Below are 24,924 nucleotides of genomic sequence, written 5' to 3' on the forward strand. Positions count from 1 at the left end.
GCCTTCGGCCTCATCCTCAGCGCAGCTTCTTGTGGGGGGGAAGAGGAGGCTTTGTCTGCTGGTGATGTGGCTCAGGGCACCACATTCCATCCCCGTGTGCAGGTCCAAGGAGAAGCAGTGGGAAATTTGGGATTTCAGGTCTTTGCCCAGGAGGTTTGGTGTTCTCAGGAGGCTGTGGAGCTGTTGGATGAACATGAGTGGGGAAGGCTGGGTGTAACCATCATCCCTGAGCGGGATGAGCCCAGTGCTGAGCATCCCCCAAAGGCCAAGCACGGGTGGGTGGACAGGGCCAACAAGGACATTCCCCGCCCCAGATCCCATGGGTGATCCCAGAGGATGTGGGGTTGCTTCCTCCCACCCAGAGGGATTCAAAGCCAAGGGAAGCACATGCCCCTCTCACCCTGCTCCTGGGTGGACACATCCCACCCGCAGCTGCCTTCCTTCATCCCTACCCTCTCCATGCCAGAGGGTTTCCCAGCGGGACACACCACAGCTCGGCAGCCCTAAGTGGCCGGCAGAGACAGGCCCCAAACCCCACAGGACTCCATCCACAACCTCCACACGTTCATCCAGCTCCATCCACAACCTCCACACGTTCCTGCTGCTGCCGGACTCATCACGGAGGAGAAAACCAACACCTTGTCCTTGACCTCACGTCCTCGACCTCCGGCTATTAGCCGAGCCCTCTGCTGTGGGAAGCAATGCCTTGTGGTTTTTAAGGAACACGGGTGATGCCGGTGTCAGAATCCCTAAGCAGGAGCCGGGACTATAAATACAGTGCCAGCTGTTGGGATGAGCAGCCAAAAATCCCCCCTGTCCCCGCCGCTATGTCCTGCAAGGCTCTGGCTCTCTGCCTCCTGGGGCTCCTGGCTCTCTCCTCCGCTTGCTACATCCAGAACTGCCCCATCGGGGGCAAACGCGCTGTGCTGGACATGGACATCAGGAAGGTACGTCCTGGAGGGCTCGGGGCACTCCGAACCCCGTCCTTCCCTTCTCCCAACCTTCTTCCCCCCCGTTCCCTGAGCAGTGCCTGCCCTGCGGTCCCCGGAACAAGGGCCACTGCTTCGGGCCCAACATCTGCTGCGGGGAGGAGCTGGGCTGCTACATCGGCACCTCGGAAACGCTGCTCTGCCAGGAGGAAAACTTCCTGCCCACCCCCTGCGAGTCGGGACGCAAACCCTGCGGCTCCGGAGGGAGCTGCGCCGCTCCCGGCATCTGCTGCAGCACCGGTGAGGGTGGCACGGGATGCTCGGATTCCTGTCACGGAGTTCTCGCACACCCGGCAGGGAATTCAGGGTTCTACCGAACAGTGGGAGAGGGGACAATGCCCAAGGGATTCTTTGTCCCATCCATGTGTCCATCCATCGCCCCGCCAGCCAGACCATGCTCCGTGACCTATCCAGACCCTAGGGAAGGGATGAGAACGGGAGGTTTGGGGCAGGAGGGAAGCAGACAGCGACCAAATTTTGAAGCCTGAGCAATCGCAGGATTCCCGCGGGGCATGGCAGGACTCCCGTGGGGCACAACAACCCACAGCCCCTCCTGCTCTCATAAGTTTTCCCAAAATCCCACCCTCCTCCCTAAATTAAACTACCAGAGATCCTGCTATAAATCCCGGGAAACATCAGAGAATGGAGTGAGCACGAGCTCGTTAAACCCCAGTGCTGCGGGTCCCTGTGGGCTGGTTCAGGCATGTCTGGGGGCTGTTTTTGGGGGTCCCTGTGGGCTGGTTCAGGCATGTCTGGGGGCTGTTTTTGGGGGTCCCTGTGGGCTGGTTCAGGGATGTCTGGGGACTGTTTTTGGGGGTTCCCTGTGGGCTGGTTCAGGGATGTCTGGGGACTGTTTTTGGGGGTCCCTGTGGGCTGGTTCAGGGATCTCTGGAGGCTGTTTTTGGGGGTTCCCTGTGGGCTGGTTCAGGGATGTCTGGAGGCTGTTTTTGGAGGGTCCCTGTGGGCTGGTTCAGGGATGCCTGGGGGCTGGTTTTGGGGGGTCCCTGTGGGCTGGTTCAGGGATGCCTGGGGGCTGGTTTTGGGGGGTCCCTGTGGGCTGGTTCAGGGATGTCTGGAGGCTGTTTTTGGAGGGTCCCGGTGGGCTGGTTCAGGGATCTTTGGGGGTTGTTTCAGGGATAGTTTGGGCTGTTTTGGGGGGTCCCTGGGGTCTGGTCGGTGCTGTCTGGTTTCACACCACGCTGCCCCCTCTCTCCCCTCAGAGGGCTGTGGCACTGACTCATCCTGTGACCAGGAGATGCTGTTTGCATAGCCCAGTCGGGAGAGAATCCACAGGATCCTGCATCCATCACATCCCAGCCCTGCCACAGGCTGGGAACAGCCGAGCCCAGGGCTGTGACTCAGACTGAAGTGATGAGCTTAATTAGAAATAAAACTTGTACAGAAAAACAAGCCAGACAGAAGTCTGTGGGTTTTGTGGGCTCGCCTGGTTGAGGTGCAGGCTCGGCAGGAGAGAAAAAGACACTTTCAGGAAAAACTGGAGGTAAAAAGTGAGGATTTCAGGTCAATTATCTGAGGGAGGGAGGGAGGGAGGGGGAGGGACCTGCAGACCATGGCTGAACCACGGTAAACTCCAAGCAGTTTTAGGGCAAAGCTGAGAGTCTGCAAGACCCCAACAACCCAGAACGCCCAAAGTCTTTACAATTTTATCTACACCTTCAGCCCCAGGTGATGAATAAATTCAGCCTGAAGGAAAGAATAAGGAGACGCCAGAAATCCCAGATCATTCAGACACGTTTTCTTATTCAGCCACACCAAGGGATGTGCAAAGGAGGGTTTAAAGTGTGAAATCAAGACTACAGTTAATTCCTTTCCCCAACAACAAAAAAAGAAAGGTCAGTGTTTCCTATAAATTCATTTAGCCCTCGTTTGCCTTCGGAAGCATCCAGAGGAGCTGACAGCGAGGAGCTCAGAGCCAGGCTCTGCCTTGGGACCGTTCCTGCTCCTCCCCACATGCTGTGTGTGAAGGCAGGAGGGATCCAAACATGTGGGAGGTGGGATCACAGGCACAGCAACAGGCACAGGGCTGAGCCAGGCTGCTGGAGCCTCCAAGCTTCCCCCTCACCCCCTTTCCCACAGGCGTTAACCCTTTGGAAGAGGCACAGCCAGACCCGTGGCCTTTCTCCACCACTTCTGTGGTCAATTTATACATTCAAAGGAAGAATCTGTGCTGTCTGGGGGGCCTCTGGACATCACCCAGGCCAGGAGCCCTGTGCCAGGGCTGCTACGACAGCACCGTGCGCTTGACGATGCGCCCGTCCTTGTCGATGGCAAAGTTGTAGTTCCGCGGGTTGTCCAGGCACTCCTCGATCCGTGCCTCCAGGTTCTCGGGGGTGATGAAGTTTTTGGCTTCCTCCTGAACCAAAGGACAAGGATTATCCCCCTCAGGATTATCCCACCCTGTTCCCAGAGCCCTGGCTCAGCCCTTCTCCCTTCCACGCGCTGTCAACACCCCTGGAGCTGCCGACGCTTGTGTTCCCAGCTGCCAACACAAAAATCTGTGGAAAACAAGCCCACGGCTTCCACATGGCTCCCTCGCAGGGGATTCTGGCAGCCTGGTTCCCAGAAGGCACCAGCTGCTCTTACCTGCAGCTGGAGAACCTCCTTCTCCTTCTCCTCCAGGAAAGCCTCCATTTTCCTGGCCCGTTTCTCTGCAATCTCCAACTTCCTCCTCTTCTGCTTCTCCTCTTCTTTCCTGAGTCTCTCCTCTCTGCCAGACAGAAAGGAAAATCGGACGGATGTGGTGATACATCCATCCCCAGGAGAGCAGGAGGCTGCCCAGAGCCCCTTGACTTGGCCCTGAGCAGCAAAAGGCGCAGGAACCACGATCGCTGCACAGGTAGATTTATTTGAAAAGGTCACCATTTCACAGAATCAGTCATGTTGGAAAAGACTGTGTCCTCTTGTCCTCTGCTCCCAGGCTGCCTGGGAGCAGAGCCTGACCCATCCTGGCTGCACCCTCCTGTCAGGGACTTGTGGACAGTGACAAGGTCTCCCCTTGTCTCCAGGCTCCCCTCCAGGCTGAGCCCCCCAGCTGCTCCTACCAGGACTTGTGTTCCAGACACTTCCCCAACTTTGTTGCCCTTCCCTGGACATGACCCAGCACCTCCACACCCTCCCTAAATTGAGGGGCCCAGAACTGGACACAGCACTCGAGCTGCGGCCTCACCAGTGCCAAGTACAGGGGAAGAATCTCTTCCCTGGTCTGGGTGGCCACAGCATTCCTGACACAGGCCAGGTGCCATTGGGCTTCTTGGCCACCTGGGCACAGCTGGCTCGTGTCCAGCCTGCTGTCCATCAGTGCCCCTAGCTCCCTTTCTGCCTGGCCACTGTCCAGCCACTCTGGCCCTAACCTGTAGTGCTGCGGGGGTTGTTGTGGCCAAAGTGCAGGACTTGGCAGCTGGTCTTGTTAAACCTCATACCCTTGGATTTAACCCATGGATCCAGCCCATCCAGGTCCCTCTGCAGAGCCCTCCTGCCCTCCAGCAGATCCACACTCACACCCAGCTTGGTGTCATCTGCAAATTTGCTGGTGGTGAACTCGATCTCCTCATCCAGATTGTTAACAAAGACATTAAACAGGACTGGGCCCAGCTCTGATCCCTGGGGACACCACCAGCAGCTGGATGTGACCATTCCCCACCACTCTCTGGGCCTGGCCATCAGCCAGCTCCTAACCCAGCCCAGAGTGACCCCATCCAAGCTTCTCTGTAAATGCCAGACCAGACTCTAACTGAGCTCAGTTCTGCCTGAGCAGAAGCCAAAGCCAGGAAGGGCAGTGTCTCCCTGCCCGTGCTGACCTGCGTGCCCGCTGCCGGGCGTTCTCCTCGTCGTTCCAGGCCATCAGGCGCCGGTGCTCCTCCAGCTCCTCCACAGAGCCCTCGGCAGCCAGGCGCTCCTCCCGCGTCTTCTGCAGCACCTCGGCCCTGAACTCAGCCCTGCCAGGAGCGGGGGAGGGCACTGAGCTCCTGGCCTGGGAGCACAGCGGGTTCTCCCAAAACTGCCCCATAGCAGAGCCAGCCCCACCACCCTGTCCCACAGTGGTCCAGCCCCACCACCCTGACCCTCCCCTGCTCCACAGTGCTCCCAGTCCCACCACCCTCACTCTTCCCTGCCCCTCATCAGTCCAAGCCCCACCACCCTCTCCCACCCCAGAGTATCCCAGGGTCTACTGCTCCTGTTACAAAGTGCCCCAGACCCAACCCTCCACTGCCCCACAGCCAGCCTTGTCCCTCACAGCGGCCCCAAACAGCCACAACCCCAACGCTCTCCTGCCTTACAGCCCCATACCAGCCGCCCACCCCACAGCCAGTCCCACAGCCAGTCACAGCCAGCCCCCCAACCCTCCCTTGTTCCACATCAGTCCCCCAGCACCATACCCAGAGCCACAGCCACCCCCAACCTTCTCCTGCCCCACAGCAGCCTCACAGCCCTGTATCTAGTCCCCTTCCCTCCAGCCAATCCTGTAACCAGTCCAGTGAGCCCCTCAGAAGCCCCACACGAGCCCCCTGCCCCACAGCCAGTCCCTTACCCAAAGCCACAGCCACCCCCCCAACCCTCCTCTGCTTCACAGAAACCCCCCCATCTCCATCTCCATCCCCATCCCGTGTCGGTACCGGAGGGCGCTGAGCACCAGCCGGTGCTGCCGGTACCGCTCCAGCACCACCAGCAGCTCCTCGGGATCCACGGGCGGCGGCAGCTTCACCCGGCCCGCCTTGGACTTGGCGGGGGGGTCGTGCCGAGTCTTGCGGCCCCGCGCCGGCACCGCCCGGGGGGACCAGCCGGGACAGAGCCCCGGGAAGGGGCCGGGCCCCAGCGCGGCCGCCAGGGCCGGGAGCGGGACGGGGCCGGGGCGGCAGCGCCTCAGCGCCGGCAGCATGGCGGGACGCGCGGCGCCGCCGTGACGTCATTGCGCCGCGGTGACGTCACGGGGCGGACCCGCGCGCGCGACGCCTCGGGAAGGGAGGCGGGAGCGGGGCCTGATGGGAAATGGAGTCGGGGAGTGGAGGGGGACAGGGACAGCCGTGGGACACGGACACCCAGGGGACACGGACACCCAGGGGCAGGGACACCCTGCACGGGACAGGGACACCCAGGGGCAGGGACACCCAGGGGCAGGGACACCCTGCACGGGACACGGACACCCAGGGGATACGGACACCCAGGGGCAGGGACACCCTGCACGGGACAGGGACACCCAGGGGCAGGGACACCCAGGGGCAGGGACACCCTGCACGGGACACGGACACCCAGGGGATACGGACACCCTGCACGGGACACGGACACCCAGGGGATACGGACACCCAGGGGCAGGGACACCCTGCACGGGACAGGGACACCCAGGGGCAGGGACACCCTGCACGGGACACGGACACCCAGGGGATACGGACACCCAGGGGCAGGGACACCCTGCACGGGACAGGGACACCCGTGGGACACAGACGTCCCTGGAACAGGGACACTCTACACGGGACATAGACTACCGTGTGACACATGGACAGGGATACCCGCGGGGCAGGGACATCCCTTGGGACACGGACACCTCCATGGGACACAGAACCCCCGCCGGAGACGGACACGGAACCCTAAGGAACAGGGAACTCCCCCGGGAGCAGCCAGCCACGAGACGCGGCACCCCAAGAGACAGAACCTCCTCGCATAGGACACCCCCCTCCACGGGACACGAATTCCCGACCACTGTCCCAGGGGACACGACACCTCCCACGGACATGGGATCCCCCTCGGGACACGAACCCCACACACGGGACACAGCCCCACGAGAGACACAAGCCCCGCTCATCGGAACCGCCCCATTACAAACCGCAGCCCCCACGGGACAGATTTTCCCCCACTCTGCCACACGAATTCCCCGCATGGGATCGCATCCCCGCGGTACATCATTATCCCCACGGGGCACATCCCAGCCCTCCCACAGCCCGCCTCCCATCACACCCCCCTCAGGAGCCCCCTCCCCAGCACCATCACTGCGCACAAATCCCCCCCAGCCCCTTTATTCCCCGCGCGGGGGTCCCGGCTCGCTCCCGCGTGGGTCGGTGGCTCCGGTCAGGGGCGCAGCGCGGGTCGCTGCGGGAGAGGGGCGGGGGGCAATCGGTCAGTCCCGGCCTTGGGGATCCCTCCCGGACCCCCTCCGAGCCCCCCAGCCCCGTTCCCGCTCACCGGCAGCGGCTCCTCCCGCCGGGGGGGACACGGGAGGGGACGGCAGCGCCCGAAAGGGGACGGAACCTGCGGGAGGAGGAAAAAGGGGGACACCCGTGGGGGAAAACACCCGGGATGAGGGGGATCACCCCGCGGGTGGGGGGAATTTCAGGGTGGATAAACTGCGGGGGGAAGGTAACTCGGTGGGGAAGATAACCACGGGAAAAGGGGATAATCTGGGGGGGGATAACCTGAAGGGATTATAGCCCGTGGGGGTGATAAATCCGGAGTGGGGTTTAATCTGGGGCGGGGATAAATCCGAGAACTCAGCGGGGAGATAATCGCGGGACGGGGACATAATTGCAAGGGGATCTAATCCAGGGAGGACAGTTTGGGGCAGTGTAACTCGGGGGGGATAATCCAGAGGGATTATAACCCCAGGAGCAGGGGGCTTTTACCCCGGGGCGGGGGCACAAACCCTGGCGCAGAGCGGTAACCCCAGGGCAGGGGGACACAGCCGGGGTGGGCATCACCCTTGGGAGGGGGGGAATCACCCCGGGAGGGAAGGGAATGACCTGGAGGGGGGTGACCCGCGGGGGACACCCTACCTGGAGGTTTGTGGGGGTCCCGAGGTCCCGCTTGCCCCCCGGGTACCAGCCGTGGGACCAGTGCTGGCCGCGGCCGCGGGGCAGGGCACAGCTCAGCAGCAGCAGCGCCAGCAGCAGCAGCGACCCGCGGGGTGCCATGGCCGGGGGACTGCGGGGACACAGGGGACCCTGTGTCACCGGCATCCGCTCCGGGGACACCCCCGGGGGGCTGCGGGAGGGATGAGCACCCGTGGGTGCTGCCTGGGGCGGTTTGGGTCCAGCAGAAGCCCAGGGGTTGGAGTAGGGGAATGGAGATGCAGAGGGCATGAGCACCCAGGGATGCTCTTTGGGGTGGGTTTGGGATGCAGATGCTGGGGGAGATGACCCAGCATCTCTTTGGGGTGGGTTTGGGATGCAGATCCAGAGGGAATGAGCACCCCTGGGTGTCCTTTGGGGCTAGAGAAGCCGGGGGAGCTCAGCACCCCGGGGTCCTGCTGGGGTTTGGATCCAGCATGGACATTCCCCCCCACCCCCAGGGCTGCCTTTGGGGTCTGATTTGGGGCAAGCAGGACCCCCCCACCCCGGCCCCACCCCGTACCTGGCCGGACAGGTGCCGGTGGTGGCGGTGGCCGGTGGCTGGAGCGGTGTCCGGCCGGGCAGGCGCCGCTATTTGAAGGGCTCGGTGACAGTGACGTCGGGCTCGCCACCGTTCCCACGGGGGACTGCGACCTCGCTGATGGCATCGGCCTCCCCATGCCAGTGTCCAGTGCCTCCTCCCCCCCAAATCCCCTTGGCACCGCAGGACAGCACCCTGACACGCCCTTTTTGGGGGGATTCTGCCCCGCTGACCCCCGTGTGTCTCCATCACCCAGGGCTGGGGACCCCCAGAATGGGTTTGGGACCCCCAGAATGGGGTCATTTCCCAACACAGCTCCTGGCAGCTGGGAAAGGGAGGGATCCACATGGTCCTTCTGCAGCTCCAGGGATGCTCTTGTTGAAAGGAGGGGAGCAAATCCCCCGTGCCTCAGTTTCCCTACCCCCTCCCAACCCCAGTTTCTCTGATTCTTGCCCCATTTCAAGTTTGGCACCCCCAAATCGGGGCTGGATGCCGGCAATGGCCATGGAGCCCGAAGCTCCCAGCTTGGGGATGTGAGAGAGCTCGGGAAGGGGATTTAGGCAGGATCTGGCCCTGGATTATCTCCAGCAGCTGCTCATCTCTCTGATATTTGCACTTGGAGGCAGGATGGAGCCGGGGCAGATGCTGTGGTGAAAAGCCAAGGCAGCTCCCCAGACCCCAAAACTTCCCCAAGCCCCCTGAGATCCTGGGAATGAAGGAAAAAAAGGGGAAAACCTCATTAAGAGCACCAGGGAGCAGCCAGCACCCATCGAGGAGTGGGATTCAGGGACTTGTTGGGGTGGTCCATGTTCCTGGGTGGAGCATCTGTGGGCACAAATGAAGCCCTCCTCTTTAAGGAGGGTCCCCATTTCTTTGGGGTCACCAGCTTTATTTCTGAGTGTGACTGCCAGCCTTGGCCCAAAGCCTCTCAAAGTTCAGGAGTCAGAATTTATTAGCAACGGGGAGATGTTTGGGCTCGTGAGGGATACCAGGTGATGGGGTGGGGATGGTGGCAGCAGCAGAGCAACTTTTGGGGGGTGTTTTGGGGTGTTCCCTTGCCTGTGTGCCTCTGCCAAACCCCCCTGTGAATCCTGCCTGGATGGAAAAAGCTGGAAAACTCAGATACTCTGACTCATGGGCTGTTTTCACTCACCATTTCCTAGATTTCAACCCCATATCCTGAGTCCTAGGACATCCCTGGGCAGAGCTGTCAATATTCCTGGGCCCTGCCACCCACCCTGTGCTCCCCATCGCTGTTTGGAGTGTCCAGAGAAATCCTTGGGGTGAAGCTTCTGCTCCAAACCAGTTCTCCCAGTGCCTGCAGTGGGGAGGGAGCTCCCCCAGTTAACCCTGACTGCAGGAGGAACAAGGAAGGTGCTTCCTCAGGCACTCCTTTATAACAAAGAAAATATTAAAATCAACCATATTAACCTGCTTTTTTTCTAATACAGAACTGCTGCATTCTCGGTCCTCAGGATATTTCTTGACCCTTTGGATTCTTCTTGAAAGGGAGCAGGCCTGGAATACGGACTTGGGAGAAACTCTTCCCTGTGAGGGTGGGGAGGCCCTGGCACAGGGTGCCCAGAGAAGCTGTGGCTGCCCCTGGATCCCTGGAAGTGTCCAAGGCCAGCTTGGATGGGGCTTGGAGCAACCTGGGATGGTGGAAGGTGTCCCTGCCATGGGATGTTCTATGAGATCCCTTTCACCCCAAACCATTCCATGATTCTGTGATCTCTCAGGATGCCAGGAAAAGAATCTGAGATCCCCTCCAGCAGCTGAGGATGGAGCTCACCTGGTCCAAGGAGGACCAGCAGGGATGGCAGGGCCACTGTGACCATCCTCAGGTCAGGGCCACAGGGCCAACCCCAACCCCTGCTCTAAAATCCAGCCTCAAACACAGAGACCTTTCCTTCAGGGAGCAAAAATCCTTTTGTTTTTCTGGGATTTGCTTTTCTGGGGTTGAAATCCCAACATTTGGGTGCTGCTGTGTGGCAGTTACAGTTTCCAAACCAGCAGCACATGGTGGCCTGACCCTGAGGGAGGGAAGTTTTTAGCTTTTGATACAAAAATGAGGGTATTTATATATAAACACACACACAGAATGAGCTTTTCTTTTTTTCTCCTTATTTTTTTTTTAAGAGCTGACCAGCAGAAAAATGTGAAACCATTTCCCTGCAGGTTTGGAAAAGCTTGTGCTGGTGGGGTTGGGGGCAGGGGTTGGGTTTTATTTTCAGATGAGATCCAGGATATATTTCTCTTCCTTTTTTTTTTTTTTTTAAAAAGGCTTTACTCCCTCAAGAACAAAAAACCAAAAAAACAAACAAAAAAAAAGATTTACAAACAAAATAACAGCCTGTATCAACTCTCCAGAAGAGAGATGGTATGACAATATTAATCCAAACATCACGCTATTTAATTCCCCAATAAAACATTGGAAAAAAAGGAGCCAACAGTATCTGCACTAACACTTTGCTACATATAAAATCTCCAGCTAATATGAAGCTTATGGTACCAACCTCTAAAACAGTTAAGATATATACACATAGGTTCTTTTTTTTTTTTGTTTGGGGGGGGGTATATTAACAAACAGAATATTACAAAATATTAAAGAAGGCAACTTTTCTGTCATTTGTTTCGGGGGTGGGTGTGGATTTTTGTTCCTCTTTTTCTTCACTTGAAGTTGGCGTAGTCTGAGAAGGCGTCGATGTATTCCTGCACCACCTTGTAGCAGAATTCGTACTGTTCCTGGGGGATTGGGGGAGAGAACGGTGTTACACCAGGAAAATCCACACCTGAGACAGCACCTGATGCTTGGCCAGGTGTCCAGAGCAGGTCCCACCTCCTTGTGACCCCCAAACCCTTGCTGGGGTATCCATGGCAAAAGAAACGCTGCTTTCCCCTTCCCTCTCTGAGGTTCTGTTTGGATCCCCGAAGACTTTTCTTTTAAATCCCTGAGCATCCCTGCAAATCCCTCTTGAAAGGCCTCATCCAGCCCTGCCTGCTCCAACCCCACCTGTGTACCCAAGCCTGTTCCACAGCCACTCCAGGATGGTTTTCCAGGTGTTTCAGCCCATGAGTACGTGGGCCGTGCCTGAGGATGTCTCCAAGGCAGCTCCTATGGCTTCTGTCAGTGCTCAAAAGGCACTTGATGCCTTCAGCACCTCTTCCAGATGCCTTTACAAGAGGAAGGGGAGACACCTCCTGGCCCACCTCCATAGAATCATGGATCCTAGAATGGTTTGGGTTGGAAGGAACCTCAGGGATGACTTTGTTTCCACCTCCTGCCACAGGCAGGGACACTTTCTACTATTGCAGGTTGCTCCAAGCCCTGTCCAACCTGGCCCTGGACACTTCCAGGGATGATGAATCCACATCTTCCCTTGCTCCCTCTTTCATGGAGAGAAAGCCTTGAACCAAAGAGGTTTTTGCTCAACACTGAGCCCCCAGCCTGTCCTTGCTGAGGTTCTGGTGGGGCAGGAGACACCTACCAGTGTCTGCACCATGTGTGGCCTCTGTAGTCTTAAACTCTTGACCGTCTGAAAGACGTCGAGGATCGCCTCTGCCTTCACCCTCTCCAGGACAGTGCTCAGCGCACAGAAGGTGCCTGTTCTTCCTGCTCCAGCACTGGGAAAGAGAAACCAGGGGGTGAGGGAAAACCCCTGTCCTGCCCCTGCTGGCTTTGCCCAGGGGACAATCCACAGGGGAAGCGCCGGAGAACTGGAGGAGCCAGTCCTGCCCCAGCCTCTCCCGGTTTATCCAGGATGGCCTTTGGGATTCTGACCATCTCCCAAGCTCCTGGTGGAGCAGATCCCCTCGGAGGGGTGGCCCAGCTGCTCCAGCCAGGCTTTACCTGCAGTGCACAGTGATGGGGTGGTTGCCAGACTGCTGCTGCTGCTTCTGCACCGCCGCGATGATGTTGATCATCCCCTTCCCATCCCCGGGGATCCCAACTTCTGGCCAGCCGTGGAAGTGAAACTGCCGGATCTGTCGGCTCTTGTTTTCCTGTTGGGAGGGCAGAGCTCGAGGTCAGGCAGCTGGTGAGAGATCTGTACCAAAGAACCCACCGGCTCAGGGCTTTGGCATAACAATCCGTGTAGGAAAGCTGCTTGTGGGGCAGGAGGGGTGGCATTCCCATGGCATGGAGCAAGGGAAGAGTGGGGAATGGGGAGCAGGAGGGAGGCTGGGTGGTGAGGGCAGCAGGATAGAGGGGATGGATGAGGAATGAGCAGCAGGACAGGGACTCTCAGGGGTGCCAGGCAGGGATACGTGGATACAAACCCTTTGGGATGATGAGGACCTGATGGAGCTGAGGCAACACCAGCAAGAGCTCATGGCAGTGAAATAGGAGCACCCAGACTCTTACCCTGGTGTTGGTCACCAGAAGGTCCCGCACTGTGTAGCTCTCACACTCCTCCTCTTTCTTCAGCTCCACCGTGATGTCTCCGTAGGACACGGAGCCGTCGGATGGCCAGTACTGGGCACACTTCTCCTGAGGAAGCATCACAGGAAGGGACAGGGTGAGGATCCTGTGTTTTTCCCGTGGGTTTGGATAGAAGAATCTTCTGGCAGCTGCCCACCACCAGGTGGGATCCCACAGGCTTCACAAACTCCCAGAATCACAGACTGGTTCAGGTTGGAAGGGACCTTAAACACCATCCCATCCGAACCCCCTGCCACTCTATTTATTTCCCTGGTGTTTAATGCAGCTGATCCCAGGAGCTTACCTGGCCTCTCTCCTCCAGCTCTGTTAGCATCACTATGGAGCAGGATTTCCACTCCCAGATCATCCTCCAGAAGTCCTCTATCGTGTGCTGCAGCGGCCCTTGGCTGGCGATGTAGGAGTCCTTCTGGCGATAACCCTGGAATTTGGGAACAGGGTCAGTGGAGCAGCAGTAGGAATCTCTTGGACATGGTGAGGTTACCAAGCTCAGTTCAATTTTGGGAGGATCATATCCCCTACACCTGCCTGCCTTTATCCATTTGGCTTTCCAGCACACCTGAGCAACACTGCAAGCTCTGAGCGCTGGAGCAGAGCTTTGCCTTAGCTCCAAGTACTCAAGGTATGATTTTTATTGGGGATTTTGGGAAGAAGCAAGCAAAACTAAATGGAACTAGATGATCTCTAAGGTCCCTTCCAACCCAGACCATTCTGTGACCTATGAAAACCAGCAGTGAGGCCGGATGACTCCGGCTCTTCCGCAGCCACAAAGAGTTTCTGTTTCCAAACCCCTCTGACACTGGCTCCCCTGTGCCCTCCCTGCAGACTGTGACTGCAGATGCTTCGTCATTTGGAGTTTGTCATTTAAGCAAAGTTCAGCAGAGGCAGGAAATTGAATCCTCAGCCCAAATTGCTTACGTGCTATGGACGCTTTCTGATCTGGATGCACAACAAGGCAGCTGCTCCCGGCTGCTCCCGCAGCCACAGCAGGGACCCAACAAAGGAGATTGCAGGGAGCAATTAACTGGGGATGTTAGAACTGGGAATAAACTGGGTTTAGTGGGCAAACCCAGTGATTGCCTTCTGGGGGGAAAAAAAACCCTCTGTCACTAGGAGATGAAAGCAGAAACTGGGCTGGAAAAGAGCAAGGTCAGTCACTTGGCCAGCACTGGCATCACTGCATGGAGATAAATACTGATCCGAGATGTCTCCCTTGAGTCCACAGCATTGCTCAGGAGAGAAGGATGTGCAATCACTTATGTCCTCCTCAGAGTGAGGACAGCACTTAACCTCCCTGCCTTGCCTCCTGCCACCACCCAGACAGGTGTAATGGGATTGACCTGGCTTCTCTCCAGGGTTTTGGGATCGTGCATTGCTCCCATATCTCATCTGGTGGATGTTTTCTGACCAAATGGCCCGTGTTGTGTTATTTCCATGGATATGTGGATCTGTTCTCCACAGCCATCAGCAGAGCCCAGAGGGGCACAAGTGAGCCCAGGATTTGGATAATCTTCTCAGGCTCCAGCTCTCCTCTCCCACAAGGAGATGGATATACCCACGGGTTTCTTGGAGAAAGAAACCATCACCACCCAGTGACACAAAGCAAAGTCAAATGGAGGGAGCTGTACAAAACTCATAAAAGGAGGCTTTGGGACAAATTCTTCCCAAAGGAAGCAGTGTGAGGTGGATTCCATTGGGAGAAGATGGAAAGAAGATTGCAGAAGACTCACATCAATGAAGGAAGCGTTTACATAGTCTGTGTTCTCTTCCCCTCTCTTCACTGGAATGATTACTCGGTTGAACTCATCTGGAACAGAACAAAATCATCTGAGATTTGGGATAACCTGCCTGGCCTTTAGCTGGGGAGTCACCAAGCCCTAAGTGAGAGACAGAGATAAGGGAAAGGGAGCACAGTGCACCTGACTGGGACAAGGACAGTCAGCTCCACCCTCTGCCATGCCCTGGTTTGGGAGATGGCCATGCCCATGGCCCCTTGTCCTGTCCCTGGGCACCACTGGCTAGAGCCTGGCTCCATCCTCTCTGCACCCTCCCTGCAGGTGTCGATGGACAGGGATGAGGCCCCTGGAGCCTTCTCTTCTCCAGGCTGAGCAGTCCCAGCTCTCCCAGCCTTTCCTCAGAGCAGAGATGCTCCAGTCCCCTCACTGGGCTCTCCCCAGTCTGTCCATGTCCCTCCTGTCCTGGGGAGGCAGAACTGGACCCGCTGCTCCAGGTGTGGCCTCAGCAGTGCTGAGCAGAGGGGCAGGATCCCCTCCCTGGACCTGCTGGAAGTGTTTTGTCTCACACAGCCCAGGCCACCACTGTCCTTTCTGTCACAAGGGCACTTTTCTGGCTCAGGTTCAGGCTGGAGTCTGTCAGGACCCCCAGGTCCTTTCCTGCCAAGCTGCTTTTCCACCCAGGTGGGTGACCCCAGCACAAACTGGTCCCTCCCCAGGGATAGGACTTTGCACTTTTCCTTGTTGAACATCACGAGGTCCCTGCTGTCCCATCTCTCCAGCCCGATTCCTGTCCCCACACCCACCGGACACGCAGCCAAACAAGCCTTACATGGAATTATCTGAAGCACCCTGTTCTTTTTCATGTTGGCTGGCAAATTGCCCGTTCTCATCTTGTCATTCTGGATTTTGATTGAAGTGAGCTTCTGTGGGGCAAGGAGCAAAGCAGAGGGAAGTTTCAGAGCCAGGCCAACACATGGTGATCCCAGCACGATCCCAGCAGATCCACCAGGACAACAGCCACGCTCACCTTGAACTCCTCTTCCAGCCCGTTGCTGCTGGTCCCTGGCACTTTGTTGTAGATCTTCTGGAGGTGGATCTCTAACGAGGTCACCTCCAGCTCTGTGTCACCATAGAGATAGTGCTCCAGCAGTGCTTGGTATATGAACACATACTGCATCTGCCAGGGGTGCAGGGAGCTGTCAGTGCCCATGCCATGCCCAGTGAGCACATGCTGGGGGCAGACCCACCACCCTCCTGTCCACCCTTTGAGACCCCAGAAAAGTGAGTGACAACTTTCCTGCCACTAAATGGGGACTGGGACCTTATTTGCCACACCAAGCAAAGCTGATGTGACACAAAATGTTCTCCAAGGCTGGAGAAAAGGAGGCTCAGGGGGGACCTTGTGGCTCTGCACAAGTCCCTGACAGGAGGGGGCAGCCGGGGGGGGGTCGGGCTCTGCTCCCAGGGAACAGGGACAGGAGGAGAGGGAACGGCCTCAAGCTGGGCCAGGGAAGGTTTAGATTGGATATGAGGGAAAATTTCTTCATGGAAAGGGTTGTCCAGCCCTGGCACAGCTGCCCAGGGCAGTGTTGGAGTCCCCATCCCTGGAGGGATTTAAAAGCCGTGTGGATGTGGCACTTGGGGACAGGGGTCAATGGTGGCCTGGGCAGTGCTGGGGGAAAGGTTGGACTTGATCTTAAGGATCTTTTCCAACCTAAATGATTTAATGATTCTAAAAAGGGGAGTAAAAAGAGCAGGACCCTGCGAAGGGCTCACTTGATGCAGCATCACCCAAAATAAGCGATGACACTCGACCTCATAGGCTTTGACTGGGTGAAGGAAATCCAAGCCCAGGGGCCAGGGCAGCCCCACACTTACATCTGTCTGTACCATCTGGCAGCGCTGAGCCCGGATCCGGCTCACGAAGCCGTAAACATCCACCTTCCTCTCCGCGTGCATCATGTCCAGCATGGCATCGATGACGATGAAAGTGCCCGTGCGTCCCACCCCGGCGCTGCAAGAGAAGGGGGGGGTGGGAGATTGGGAAGGAATTCCTCCCTGTGAGGCTGGGGAGGCCCTGGCACAGGGTGCCCAGAGAAGCTGTGGCTGCCCCTGGATCCCTGGAAGCGTCCAAGGCCAGGTTGGACGGAGCTTGGAGCAGCCTGAGATAGTGGAAGGTGTCCCTGCAAGGGGTGGGAATGAGATGGGCTTCAAGGAGAAGTATGAGAGCAGCAGACTTTAGGGAAAGACAAAGCTCTTGGATCAGCTGCTTCCCAAGAAGGCAGGAAAAATGGACTTGGGATGTTGCAAATGTGACCATCTCTGCCTTTAACCATGGGGCTTCACCTTACTGAAGTGTGGAAACCCCTGTGGCTCCCCCAGGGTTGCTGCTGTGCCTGAAACCACTCCAGGTGAGGCCAATCTCCATGGCCCTTGCTCCAGGCCATCTGTCAGCTCAGTACTGTGTTCTCCCAAAGAGAGATGTTATCTTCTCATACCAGGGCAGAGGAGAGACACCAGCAGTGCTCAGCATGGCTCTCTCAGCATCCAGCCAACCCAAATGTCCCCTCAAGATGAGTTGTAACACCCTAACATCACTGATACCAAGACCTTCCTTCAATTCATGCCATTTTTTGCATGTCCCCACGAGGAACATCCCCGTTTAACACAGGAAAGTTAAATAAAGATAATAAAAAAGTCCTGACTGACAAAAAAAATTCCTCTTAAATAGGAGATGCTTTCCAGGTGACCCAGGACGGGCAGAGGTCAGCTGTGAGCAGCACTCACCTGCAGTGCACCACTATGGCTCCTGCATATTGGGGATTGCAGGTCTTCACCTTCTTCAGGAATTTCAGCATCCCGATGGGGGTGAAGGGCACCCCGAAGTCGGGCCAGCTGGTGAAGTGGAACTGGGTCACCAGGCGCTGAGGCTTCTTGTTCGTGACATCACCCACCTGGAGGGGAAATGTGCCCGCAGGTTAATGAGAAACACTCAGGTTTTCCCTTCTTTCCCAAAATCAAGAGAGAGAGCTGAAGACCCGAGATGGAGCTGGAGGGCTTAAGAAGCAGCATCCACAGCTGAAAGGGCATGGGCTCAGGCTCTGGGACAAATCAGCCTCTAAAAACATGACATTTCAATGCACCACATCCCACATCCAAGGGCTGTGAGATGCCAGCCTGTCCCTGTGTGTGGATCCAACCTGGCAGCAGCCGCCGTATTTCGTCCCCAACAAGCTCAAACAAAAGCTGTTCCTCCATCCTTTCCCACTCCTCTGCCCACATCATCCTCAGATTAAAGGCAGGGGAGGAAAACACACACGTCCAGGCCATTGGAGTGAAGGATGAGGCTCAGGAGAATCACAAGCAGGGTCCAGACAGGTTTGCACACACCAGCTCTTCCCTGCCTGCCTCTGAGAGCAGCAGGAAAACAAACAAAGTGACTAAAACACCCAGAGTCTCCTCAAAGGACAAGAAAATGTGGTGACAGATGGGAAAGCAATCAAACCCAACGTGTACGACACTGGATTTTGTCTCAGCTGAGGGGATAAATCTGATTATTTTCAGGCATTAAGTGTCTGTGGGTGAGAGCAGGAACCAACACCAGTAACAGCGAGTGCTGGAGCACTGCAGGATGGGATTTCAGCCCTGGCATCCCTCAGCTTCCCTGGTCTCAGCGCAGCCACGCTGGTACCACTGGGAACAGGCTCTGGGGAGGAACAAATTCTTAACAGCTCTGGTTAAAAATGGGTGCTGAGGGTCACTTCATCCCAACTCTGCTCTCACAGAACCTTGCAGGAGCTGAGCCAGCACCCTTAGGATGCCCAGTGTGGAGAGGGGAGGGATGGGATGGGACAGGAAGGGATGGGAGAGGTGATCCCTGGCACCTGCTGGATGCAGAACTTGCGCACGGTGTAATCCACCAGGACGGTCACGTCCTCCACGGACACTCGGATGTTCCCGTATGTCCAGCAGCCCTGATCCGGCCAGTACTGAGCACATTTACACTGTGGGGGGAGGAAACAGGTGCAGGTGAGCTCTGGATACCCTCACAAGGCTGGGAATGGCTCCAGTTCATGCCCATAGGCACAGGATGTGCCAGATTTGGCCCAATTTGGGTCAAATCCCAGCCTGTGAAACCTTTGGGCACCTACCTCTTTCCTCTCCTTCAGGTTGGTCACCATGACAATTGTCGCTGTGTTTTGCTCCCAAATCATCCTCCAAAAATCATTCACTGTTTCTTCCTTTGGTCCTGAGGGGAAGGTAAAACAAAATGTCCTCTTTGGGATCAACCCCTCACGATTTGGGGCCAAACCCCAGCGTGTGAGGTCACACGTCATGGATGATCCAACACATTTTTTGCCAATAGGTCACAGGAGGTGCTGTGGTGTCTGGGCATGTCTGATCCGAGGGATAACCCTATCACACAGTAGGTGGAATTTTCTGGATGTGCTTCATGGTCAGGAATTCCATATTTAGCCCAAGATGGGGAAACCAGACAGAGCATGGACTTGCCCAAGGTCACCCAGGGAAATTGTGGCTGTCCCAGAGTCTGCTGAAGTCCTGTGCTGGGATCTTGGGTTGTAGCCATGGGATCCCATTTCAGTGTGGCACAGGAATAGCTCCCTGCTGCCTGCCAGACACGGAGCTAACTCAGCCTACGCTCCCCTGCCAAGCCTGAGGCTCGGGGTGAGCCAAAAGAACAGCAGAGCCAAAGCTTAACCTGAGCCTGGAAGTGCTGACGGACCTAATCCAGCCTCCTTCTCCAGCCAGAGCCAGGGAAAGTGGCCAGGGATGCCCTGATCCACTGGCAAGTCAAGAGAGGAAATACAACACACTCCCATGGGCAGGTAACATCCTGCTGCTGACGTGATCCCCACCCTGTGAGTGGGAATCCTGGTTTTAGGGATGTGTTTGGACTTCTGAAGATCACAGGGACATTTCTCTCTACCCCATCCCTGGAAGTGTTCAAGGGAGCTTGGAACAACCTGGGATAGTGGGAGGTGGTCCTGTCCATGGCAGGGGGTGGAATGAGATGAGATTTGAGGTCCCCTCCAGCCCAAACCATTCCATGATTCTGTGATTTGGGGAATTTAATTGGGCAGCTCCCTGGTAGTATTTCTAGAGGTCACAACACCCTCCAGCAATGGGTACTGCACAGGTTAGGATGTCTCTTCCTCCACCAACACATCCAGCACTGCTCTTGGACCAGGAAAATCATTCTGGGAACAATTTGTGGGGTAGCCAAGCCTCCTTTTGACCAGGGGAGCTCAGCAAGATGCTGTGCTGTGGTTAGAGGGGCACAGAGCAGAGGGACCCAGCCCAGCTGTCCCCAACAGAGCAATGGGAATAATCAAAAATGTACCTTGTGCAGCAATGAACTTGTTTTTCTCTTGGTACCCCTGCAGAGAAAAGGAGAAAAAGGAAGACAAATGAATATTTCTCTAACACCAGAGTCAGGAAATGCATCTGCTCTGCAGCCCCTTCTCCCCTGTGCAGAGAAGGGGCTGCAGCCTCTGAGGGGAGAATCAGCACCAAAGATGGGCTGAAATAACTGAAAATCCTTGTGCAAAGGGCTGTTTTCCCACAGGAATGCTCCCCACGCTCACATAATGCAGGAATGACCCCACTTGCTGGCACAAGGCACTAACAAAGTGGTACCTGACAGCCCTTCCACTGGGGTCAGACCCTGCATCCAGAGCACCATGTGAAAATCAGCATTAATCCTTGGAAAACGGGTTGTAGAACTCATGGGGATTGATTTTGTGCATTTTATTTACCGGGGAGGAAAGGAAAAAACTCTTTTGGGGTCTTGCTCTGCTTCATGTGCTTCCATCTCTCACATGACCCTTCCGGCTGACTGGAGCCACATGGTGACAACCACAGAGGACCCATCTCCTCCCAGGGACAGAGCAGGGCAACATTGCTTCCATTTTAGGTGGATTCCTTGATTTTGTCTTCATCCCCTTCCCACAGCCAGCCCTGAAAGCTGGGAAGCACTGATGATCACCTGGCCACACTCTTCAGGGATTTACATTTGTGTGGATGTGGCACTTGGGGACATGGTTTAGTGATGGCCTTGGCAGTGCTGGGGGAATGGTTGGACTTGAGGGTCTTAGAGGGCTTTTCCAACCTGAAAGAGTCTATGATTCATCAGCTGTTTGCTGATGAGAAATCCCCAGCTCCAGCAGGAGTGGTTCCCCAGCCCTTTCCAAACCAGCCCGCTCGGCTTTGCTCCTGGCGGGGATTTCCCCTTCAAATCACAAAACTCACATTAATAAAGGAGGCATTGATGTAGTCGGAGTCGGGGACCCCTTCCACGGGAGTCAGGTGAACCCTGGAATGATCATCTGCAGGGAAATTAAAACTCTGCATTAAAGACAACCCCCTCCACTCTGCTGGTCCCTGGCGTAGCAAGAATCCAGGTGTTGGAGTGGAGCCCGCGCTCCTGGCTCTGCTGCAAAAACACCTTGATGCCCCCAAATTCCTCTTGCTTAAACCCAGACAGGTCCTAGACCTTGTCCAAGGTAGTTTTTCCTCTGCAGAGTGCACATTTGAGGATAACCCGAGCCAGCCCACTGCCCAATGCCACCAGGCAAGAGTTGTCCCTTCCAGCATTTCCCATCTGTTTCACTCTCCACGGCCTCCTGGCTGCTGAGGGCTCCAGGGAGCTTCTCCTCACAGGTACCTAAAGCTAAAGCAGACCCAGCCATCCACCTGGGAGGTGAAATGCCCTCAACCATGCCCTTACCCATCCCAAAACCAGGAATGGGGAGTCCTGGCAGGAGCTCCTGAGTGTTTGCCCCCACCCCCATCCAAGCAGCTCCGATACGTACAGGGCAAAATGTTCACGTATCTGTTCTTCTCCTTGTTCTCCTCCTTGGAAGCAGCTTCACACGTGGCCTGTATGGGACACGCTGGGAGAGCCTGAAATGGCAGAAAAAAAGGGTTTTCCATGATGTTTTCATGGCACAGCAGGAACAATGTGCTGGCAAATGTCACATCTGAGCATCCTGCCCCCCTCCGTACATGTCCCCTCACCTCCACCCCAGCACCAGCTCCTCCTCCTCACCGAGCTCAAAGTGACCATTTAAATAGCTGGGCTGGAGCAGAGAGAGCCAATCCCTTTGGAAGGGAGATGTCTGGAATCTCCTGATCCATGGACACGAGGTGGCAGCAAAGCCTCCAGCTCAAACCCACCCGGCAGCACCAGCGAGCTCATTCCTGATTCCTCCTGTCCACGGAGGCTCCTGCCGAGATTCCCTCATTAACAGTGCTGCTAATTGTGACCTGATTAAGCCCCCACAGCCCCATCCCACCCAGTGATGGCAGGAGCAGCACCAGGGGACCTTTGGTTGGGGGGTGATGGGGTGACAGGGAACACTGTCCCTGGATTTCCCAACCGAGCACAGGAGGTGCTTCCCCAGCGCCGCTATTCCACATCCTCTTTGAACAGCAAAGAATGTTCTGGAGGTATCCACCATCCCTTCCTCCAGCTGACAGGATGGCAGGAAGTGTCAAGGGCAATCAGGTATTTATAACCCTAAAAATCCCCCCCCCTGGGCATTCATTGCACCTATTTGGTTTCATCGCAGCACGGCCAGGAAAGGGATCAAGTTGTGCAGCAGCTGGACAAAGTCAAGTGGCTTTTTTTAATCTTCTCATCGTTCTCATGGTGCCATATCATGGCTTGGACCCGGGCTGGGAGCACAGGTCTGATGAGGAGCAGCTGAGGGAGCTGAGGGGGCTCAGCCTGGAGAAAAGGAGGCTCGGGGGGACCTTGTGGCTCTGCACAAGTCCCTGACAGGAGGGGGCAGCTGGGGAAGATCAGACTGCTCCCAGGAAACAGGGACAGGACAAGAGGAAACGGCCTCAAGCTGTGCCAGGGGAGGCTTAGATTGGATTTTTAAGAAAATTTTTTCACAGAAAGAGTTGTCAAGCCCCAGCAGGGGCTGCCCAGGGCAGTGGTGGAGTCACCATCCTTGAAAGTGTTAAAAAAAAGGTGTGGATGTGGCACTGGGGGACATGGGTTTAGTGGTGGTCTTGGCAGTGCTGGGTTAATGGTTGGATTTGACAATCTTAGAGAGCTTTTCCAACCTTAATGAATCTATCCTGTTCAATTCTATTCTAATCCATTTTTGTACTGACAAGGCAAACCAGATTTATTGTCACAACCAGCTGCAAAGCTCAGCAACGTCAAGAAGAGGCTGCAGTCATCCCTGAAGAAATGCTCTGGGCCTGTGGGACAAGCACAATACCTGAATTCCTCACAGCTGAAGGCCAACCTTTGTCCCATACATTGTCATCATTGTGTTTCAGGGCTAACAGCTCACTGAAAGTAAGATGGGGTCATTCCTGTTTCTCTGTCAAAGCTTTTTTTGGCTGTTTGTGGATTTAAAGCCATGAGGACTGGGGAGATGGGAGGAACAGCTTGGGAGGCAACTAGCAAGCACAGAAGCTCTGGAAGACCCCAAGACATCCAGAATCACTCCTGACTCCAGGAAAATACAACTCTGAAGAGCTGTTTGCTAGAAACTCGCTTTTCAGCAGCGAGCACGAGGGCGAGCAGCTTGTCCACCCTCACCGCAGCCACAGGGACAGACTCAGCCCTGCCACCGCTCAGCCCTTTGAGAAACCCCCGAGAACCACATCCTAAAGCCCAATCCGAGGGCAGCCCGTGGGCTCTGAGGGCAGGAGCAGAGGCACTCACGTTGAACTCCTCCCGAAAGAGCTTGTTGTCGTCGGCCATGCGGCGGTTGATCTCCTCCTCCAGCTTGTCCACGGGCAGCGGGGGGTACTTGCGGTTGGTGCTGGGGGAGCGGGCGAGCAGGGGCATGCTCTGCGGCTCTGCAATGACACCCGGGGGTCACAGGGGCCCCCAGCTGTCCCCCGTGCCCAGCACTGCCCACCCAAGCCCAGCTGGGCACAGGGACCCCGCCGCTTTGAGGGTTGCCCTCGTGTTTGCGCGGAGTGGTTGGGGTTGGGGGGGATGTTAAAGATCATCCTGTTCCAACAGCTTCCACCAGAACAGGCTGCTCTGAGCACAGTGGCACCTGGGTTGTGTCAGCACTGGGGTGGCAGCAGGGCCAGGGCAGGGCCCGTCCCCTGTGCTGGGGCACCTCCAGTCCTGGGGCCCCTTCTGGGCCCCTTGTGACAAAAAGACTCTGAGGGGCTGGAGCGTGTCCAGGGAAGGGGCCTGGAACACCAGGAGCTGCTGAGGGAGCTGGGAAAGGGGCTCAGCCTGGAGAAAAGGAGGCTCAGGGGGGACCTTGTGGCTCTGCACAAGTCCCTGACAGGAGGGGGCAGCCAGGGGGAGAGTTGATCTCTGCTCCCAGGGAACAGGGACAGGAGGAGAGGGAACGGCCTCAAGTTGTGCCAGGGGAGGTTTAGAGTGGGATATTCGGAAAAATTTCTTCATGGAAAGGGCTGTCCAGCCCTGGCACAGCTGCCCAGGGCAGTGTTGGAGTCCCCATCCCTGGAGGGATTTAAAAGCCGTGTGGATGTGGCTCTTGGGGATGTGGGTCAGTGGTGGCCTGGGCAGTGCTGGGGGAATGGTTGGACTGGATGATCTCAAAGGACTTTTCCAACCTGAAAAAATCAGTAATCCTACAATGATTAACACCCTGGGATCTACACTCTGGCAGAGGCAGGACAGGGCACTGAGGACCAAATCATCAATACTTGGGCTGGAGACCACCTCGCTTTGAATTCCAGCTTCTCCCTCCCTCACATGGAAAGTCTGGCACCACCACTGTGGCACAATTCCCAGGAGGACACAGCAAAGGCAGCTGCTGCTTGTGTTGCTCAGCAAAGCCAGGAAAGGCCGTGTGAGGGTTACACCAACACAGCTGAGGGTTTATGAAGTTTACACCTCTGTCTACAGTGATGTGAGACGGGCAGGGAAGGTCTTAGCAGCCAACATAAAATAAAAAAGGTGCTGAATCTCAGTTAGTGCTTCCCAGAAGGTGTTCGGTTTATGTGGAAGGAGTGCTGAAAAAGATCTGAACTGAGCTTAAGAGGCCTCTTCAGATCTTAATTTGGTGCCTACATACGGATGGAGATGCACAACTTCAGAGCTTCAGTGTCAGCTCTGGCTCAGAGCTCAGGGGCAGAAGAATTTAGACATTACACAAGGCTTTAAAACAGCATCTGTGCATGTTTAGGAGGTACAAAAATGCTTTTACAATGAAAATAAGTGTATTCCCTGCTTTCTCCTGGAAATGTTAGTTCGGTGTCTACAGTTAGCATGAAGATCTGAGTTTTAATCAGAAACCTTCCTAAACTGAAAGAGCAGAGGAATATTTAATTACTCCCCAAAGATGCATTTTTTCAAAAAAGGTTCTTATTTGAGTCAAAGAAATACTGTGAAAACTCAAGAGGAATGTGA

At 56.2% G+C, this 24,924-nt stretch overlaps 4 protein-coding genes across 8 annotated transcripts in view; 1 reads left to right on the forward strand and 3 right to left on the reverse strand.

The window, feature by feature from the left end:
• The first annotated feature begins 788 nt into the window (after positions 1-788).
• On the forward strand, positions 789-2,403 carry LOC116444514 (neurophysin 1-like). Its single transcript, XM_032109973.1, has 3 exons — positions 789-947; positions 1,028-1,229; positions 2,210-2,403. Exons 1-3 carry the CDS (start codon positions 828-830, stop codon positions 2,257-2,259), a joined length of 372 nt encoding a protein of 123 aa, XP_031965864.1. The 5' UTR covers positions 789-827; the 3' UTR covers positions 2,260-2,403.
• Positions 2,404-2,728: 325 nt separating this feature from the next.
• Positions 2,729-5,901, reverse strand: MRPS26 (mitochondrial ribosomal protein S26). Its single transcript, XM_032109968.1, has 4 exons — positions 5,624-5,901; positions 4,808-4,945; positions 3,594-3,717; positions 2,729-3,363 (listed from the first exon to the last, which is right to left on the reverse strand). The coding sequence occupies exons 1-4, from the start codon at positions 5,884-5,886 to the stop codon at positions 3,232-3,234; spliced, it is 657 nt and encodes a 218-aa protein (XP_031965859.1). The 5' UTR covers positions 5,887-5,901; the 3' UTR covers positions 2,729-3,231.
• A 1,078-nt stretch (positions 5,902-6,979) lies between these two features.
• On the reverse strand, positions 6,980-9,006 carry LOC116444513 (progonadoliberin-2). 3 transcript variants are annotated; one of them, XM_032109972.1, is made up of 3 exons: positions 8,349-9,006; positions 7,772-7,919; positions 6,980-7,250 (listed from the first exon to the last, which is right to left on the reverse strand). In XM_032109972.1, exons 2-3 carry the CDS (start codon positions 7,907-7,909, stop codon positions 7,071-7,073), a joined length of 318 nt encoding a protein of 105 aa, XP_031965863.1. In that variant the 5' UTR covers positions 7,910-7,919; positions 8,349-9,006; the 3' UTR covers positions 6,980-7,070. The 3 variants fall into 3 exon arrangements, with proteins under 3 accessions (XP_031965863.1, XP_031965862.1, XP_031965861.1); XM_032109971.1 differs by lacking the exon at positions 8,349-9,006 and having other exon boundaries at positions 6,980-7,091; positions 7,185-7,250; positions 7,772-8,256; XM_032109970.1 differs by lacking the exon at positions 8,349-9,006 and having other exon boundaries at positions 7,772-8,256.
• Positions 9,007-10,468: 1,462 nt separating this feature from the next.
• Positions 10,469-24,924, reverse strand: part of PTPRA (protein tyrosine phosphatase receptor type A) — a 114,911-nt gene continuing 100,455 nt past the window's right edge. For all 3 annotated transcript variants that reach the window (XM_032108794.1, XM_032108795.1, XM_032108796.1), the window contains 16 exons: positions 23,248-23,384; positions 21,374-21,464; positions 20,811-20,887; positions 19,903-19,939; positions 18,692-18,789; positions 18,425-18,544; positions 17,328-17,494; positions 16,419-16,554; positions 15,568-15,717; positions 15,370-15,463; positions 14,535-14,611; positions 13,091-13,225; positions 12,730-12,855; positions 12,217-12,368; positions 11,855-11,990; positions 10,469-11,111 (listed from right to left, as the gene is read on the reverse strand). In XM_032108794.1, coding sequence (XP_031964685.1) covers positions 11,037-11,111; positions 11,855-11,990; positions 12,217-12,368; positions 12,730-12,855; positions 13,091-13,225; positions 14,535-14,611; positions 15,370-15,463; positions 15,568-15,717; positions 16,419-16,554; positions 17,328-17,494; positions 18,425-18,544; positions 18,692-18,789; positions 19,903-19,939; positions 20,811-20,887; positions 21,374-21,464; positions 23,248-23,384 — 1,808 coding nt within the window. In that variant the 3' untranslated portion in view covers positions 10,469-11,036. The remainder of the gene's footprint in view (positions 11,112-11,854; positions 11,991-12,216; positions 12,369-12,729; positions 12,856-13,090; positions 13,226-14,534; positions 14,612-15,369; positions 15,464-15,567; positions 15,718-16,418; positions 16,555-17,327; positions 17,495-18,424; positions 18,545-18,691; positions 18,790-19,902; positions 19,940-20,810; positions 20,888-21,373; positions 21,465-23,247; positions 23,385-24,924) is intronic.

This window comes from Corvus moneduloides, chromosome 5, assembly GCF_009650955.1.
Source record: "Corvus moneduloides isolate bCorMon1 chromosome 5, bCorMon1.pri, whole genome shotgun sequence".
In the NCBI taxonomy this organism is placed as follows: Eukaryota; Metazoa; Chordata; class Aves; order Passeriformes; family Corvidae; genus Corvus; species Corvus moneduloides.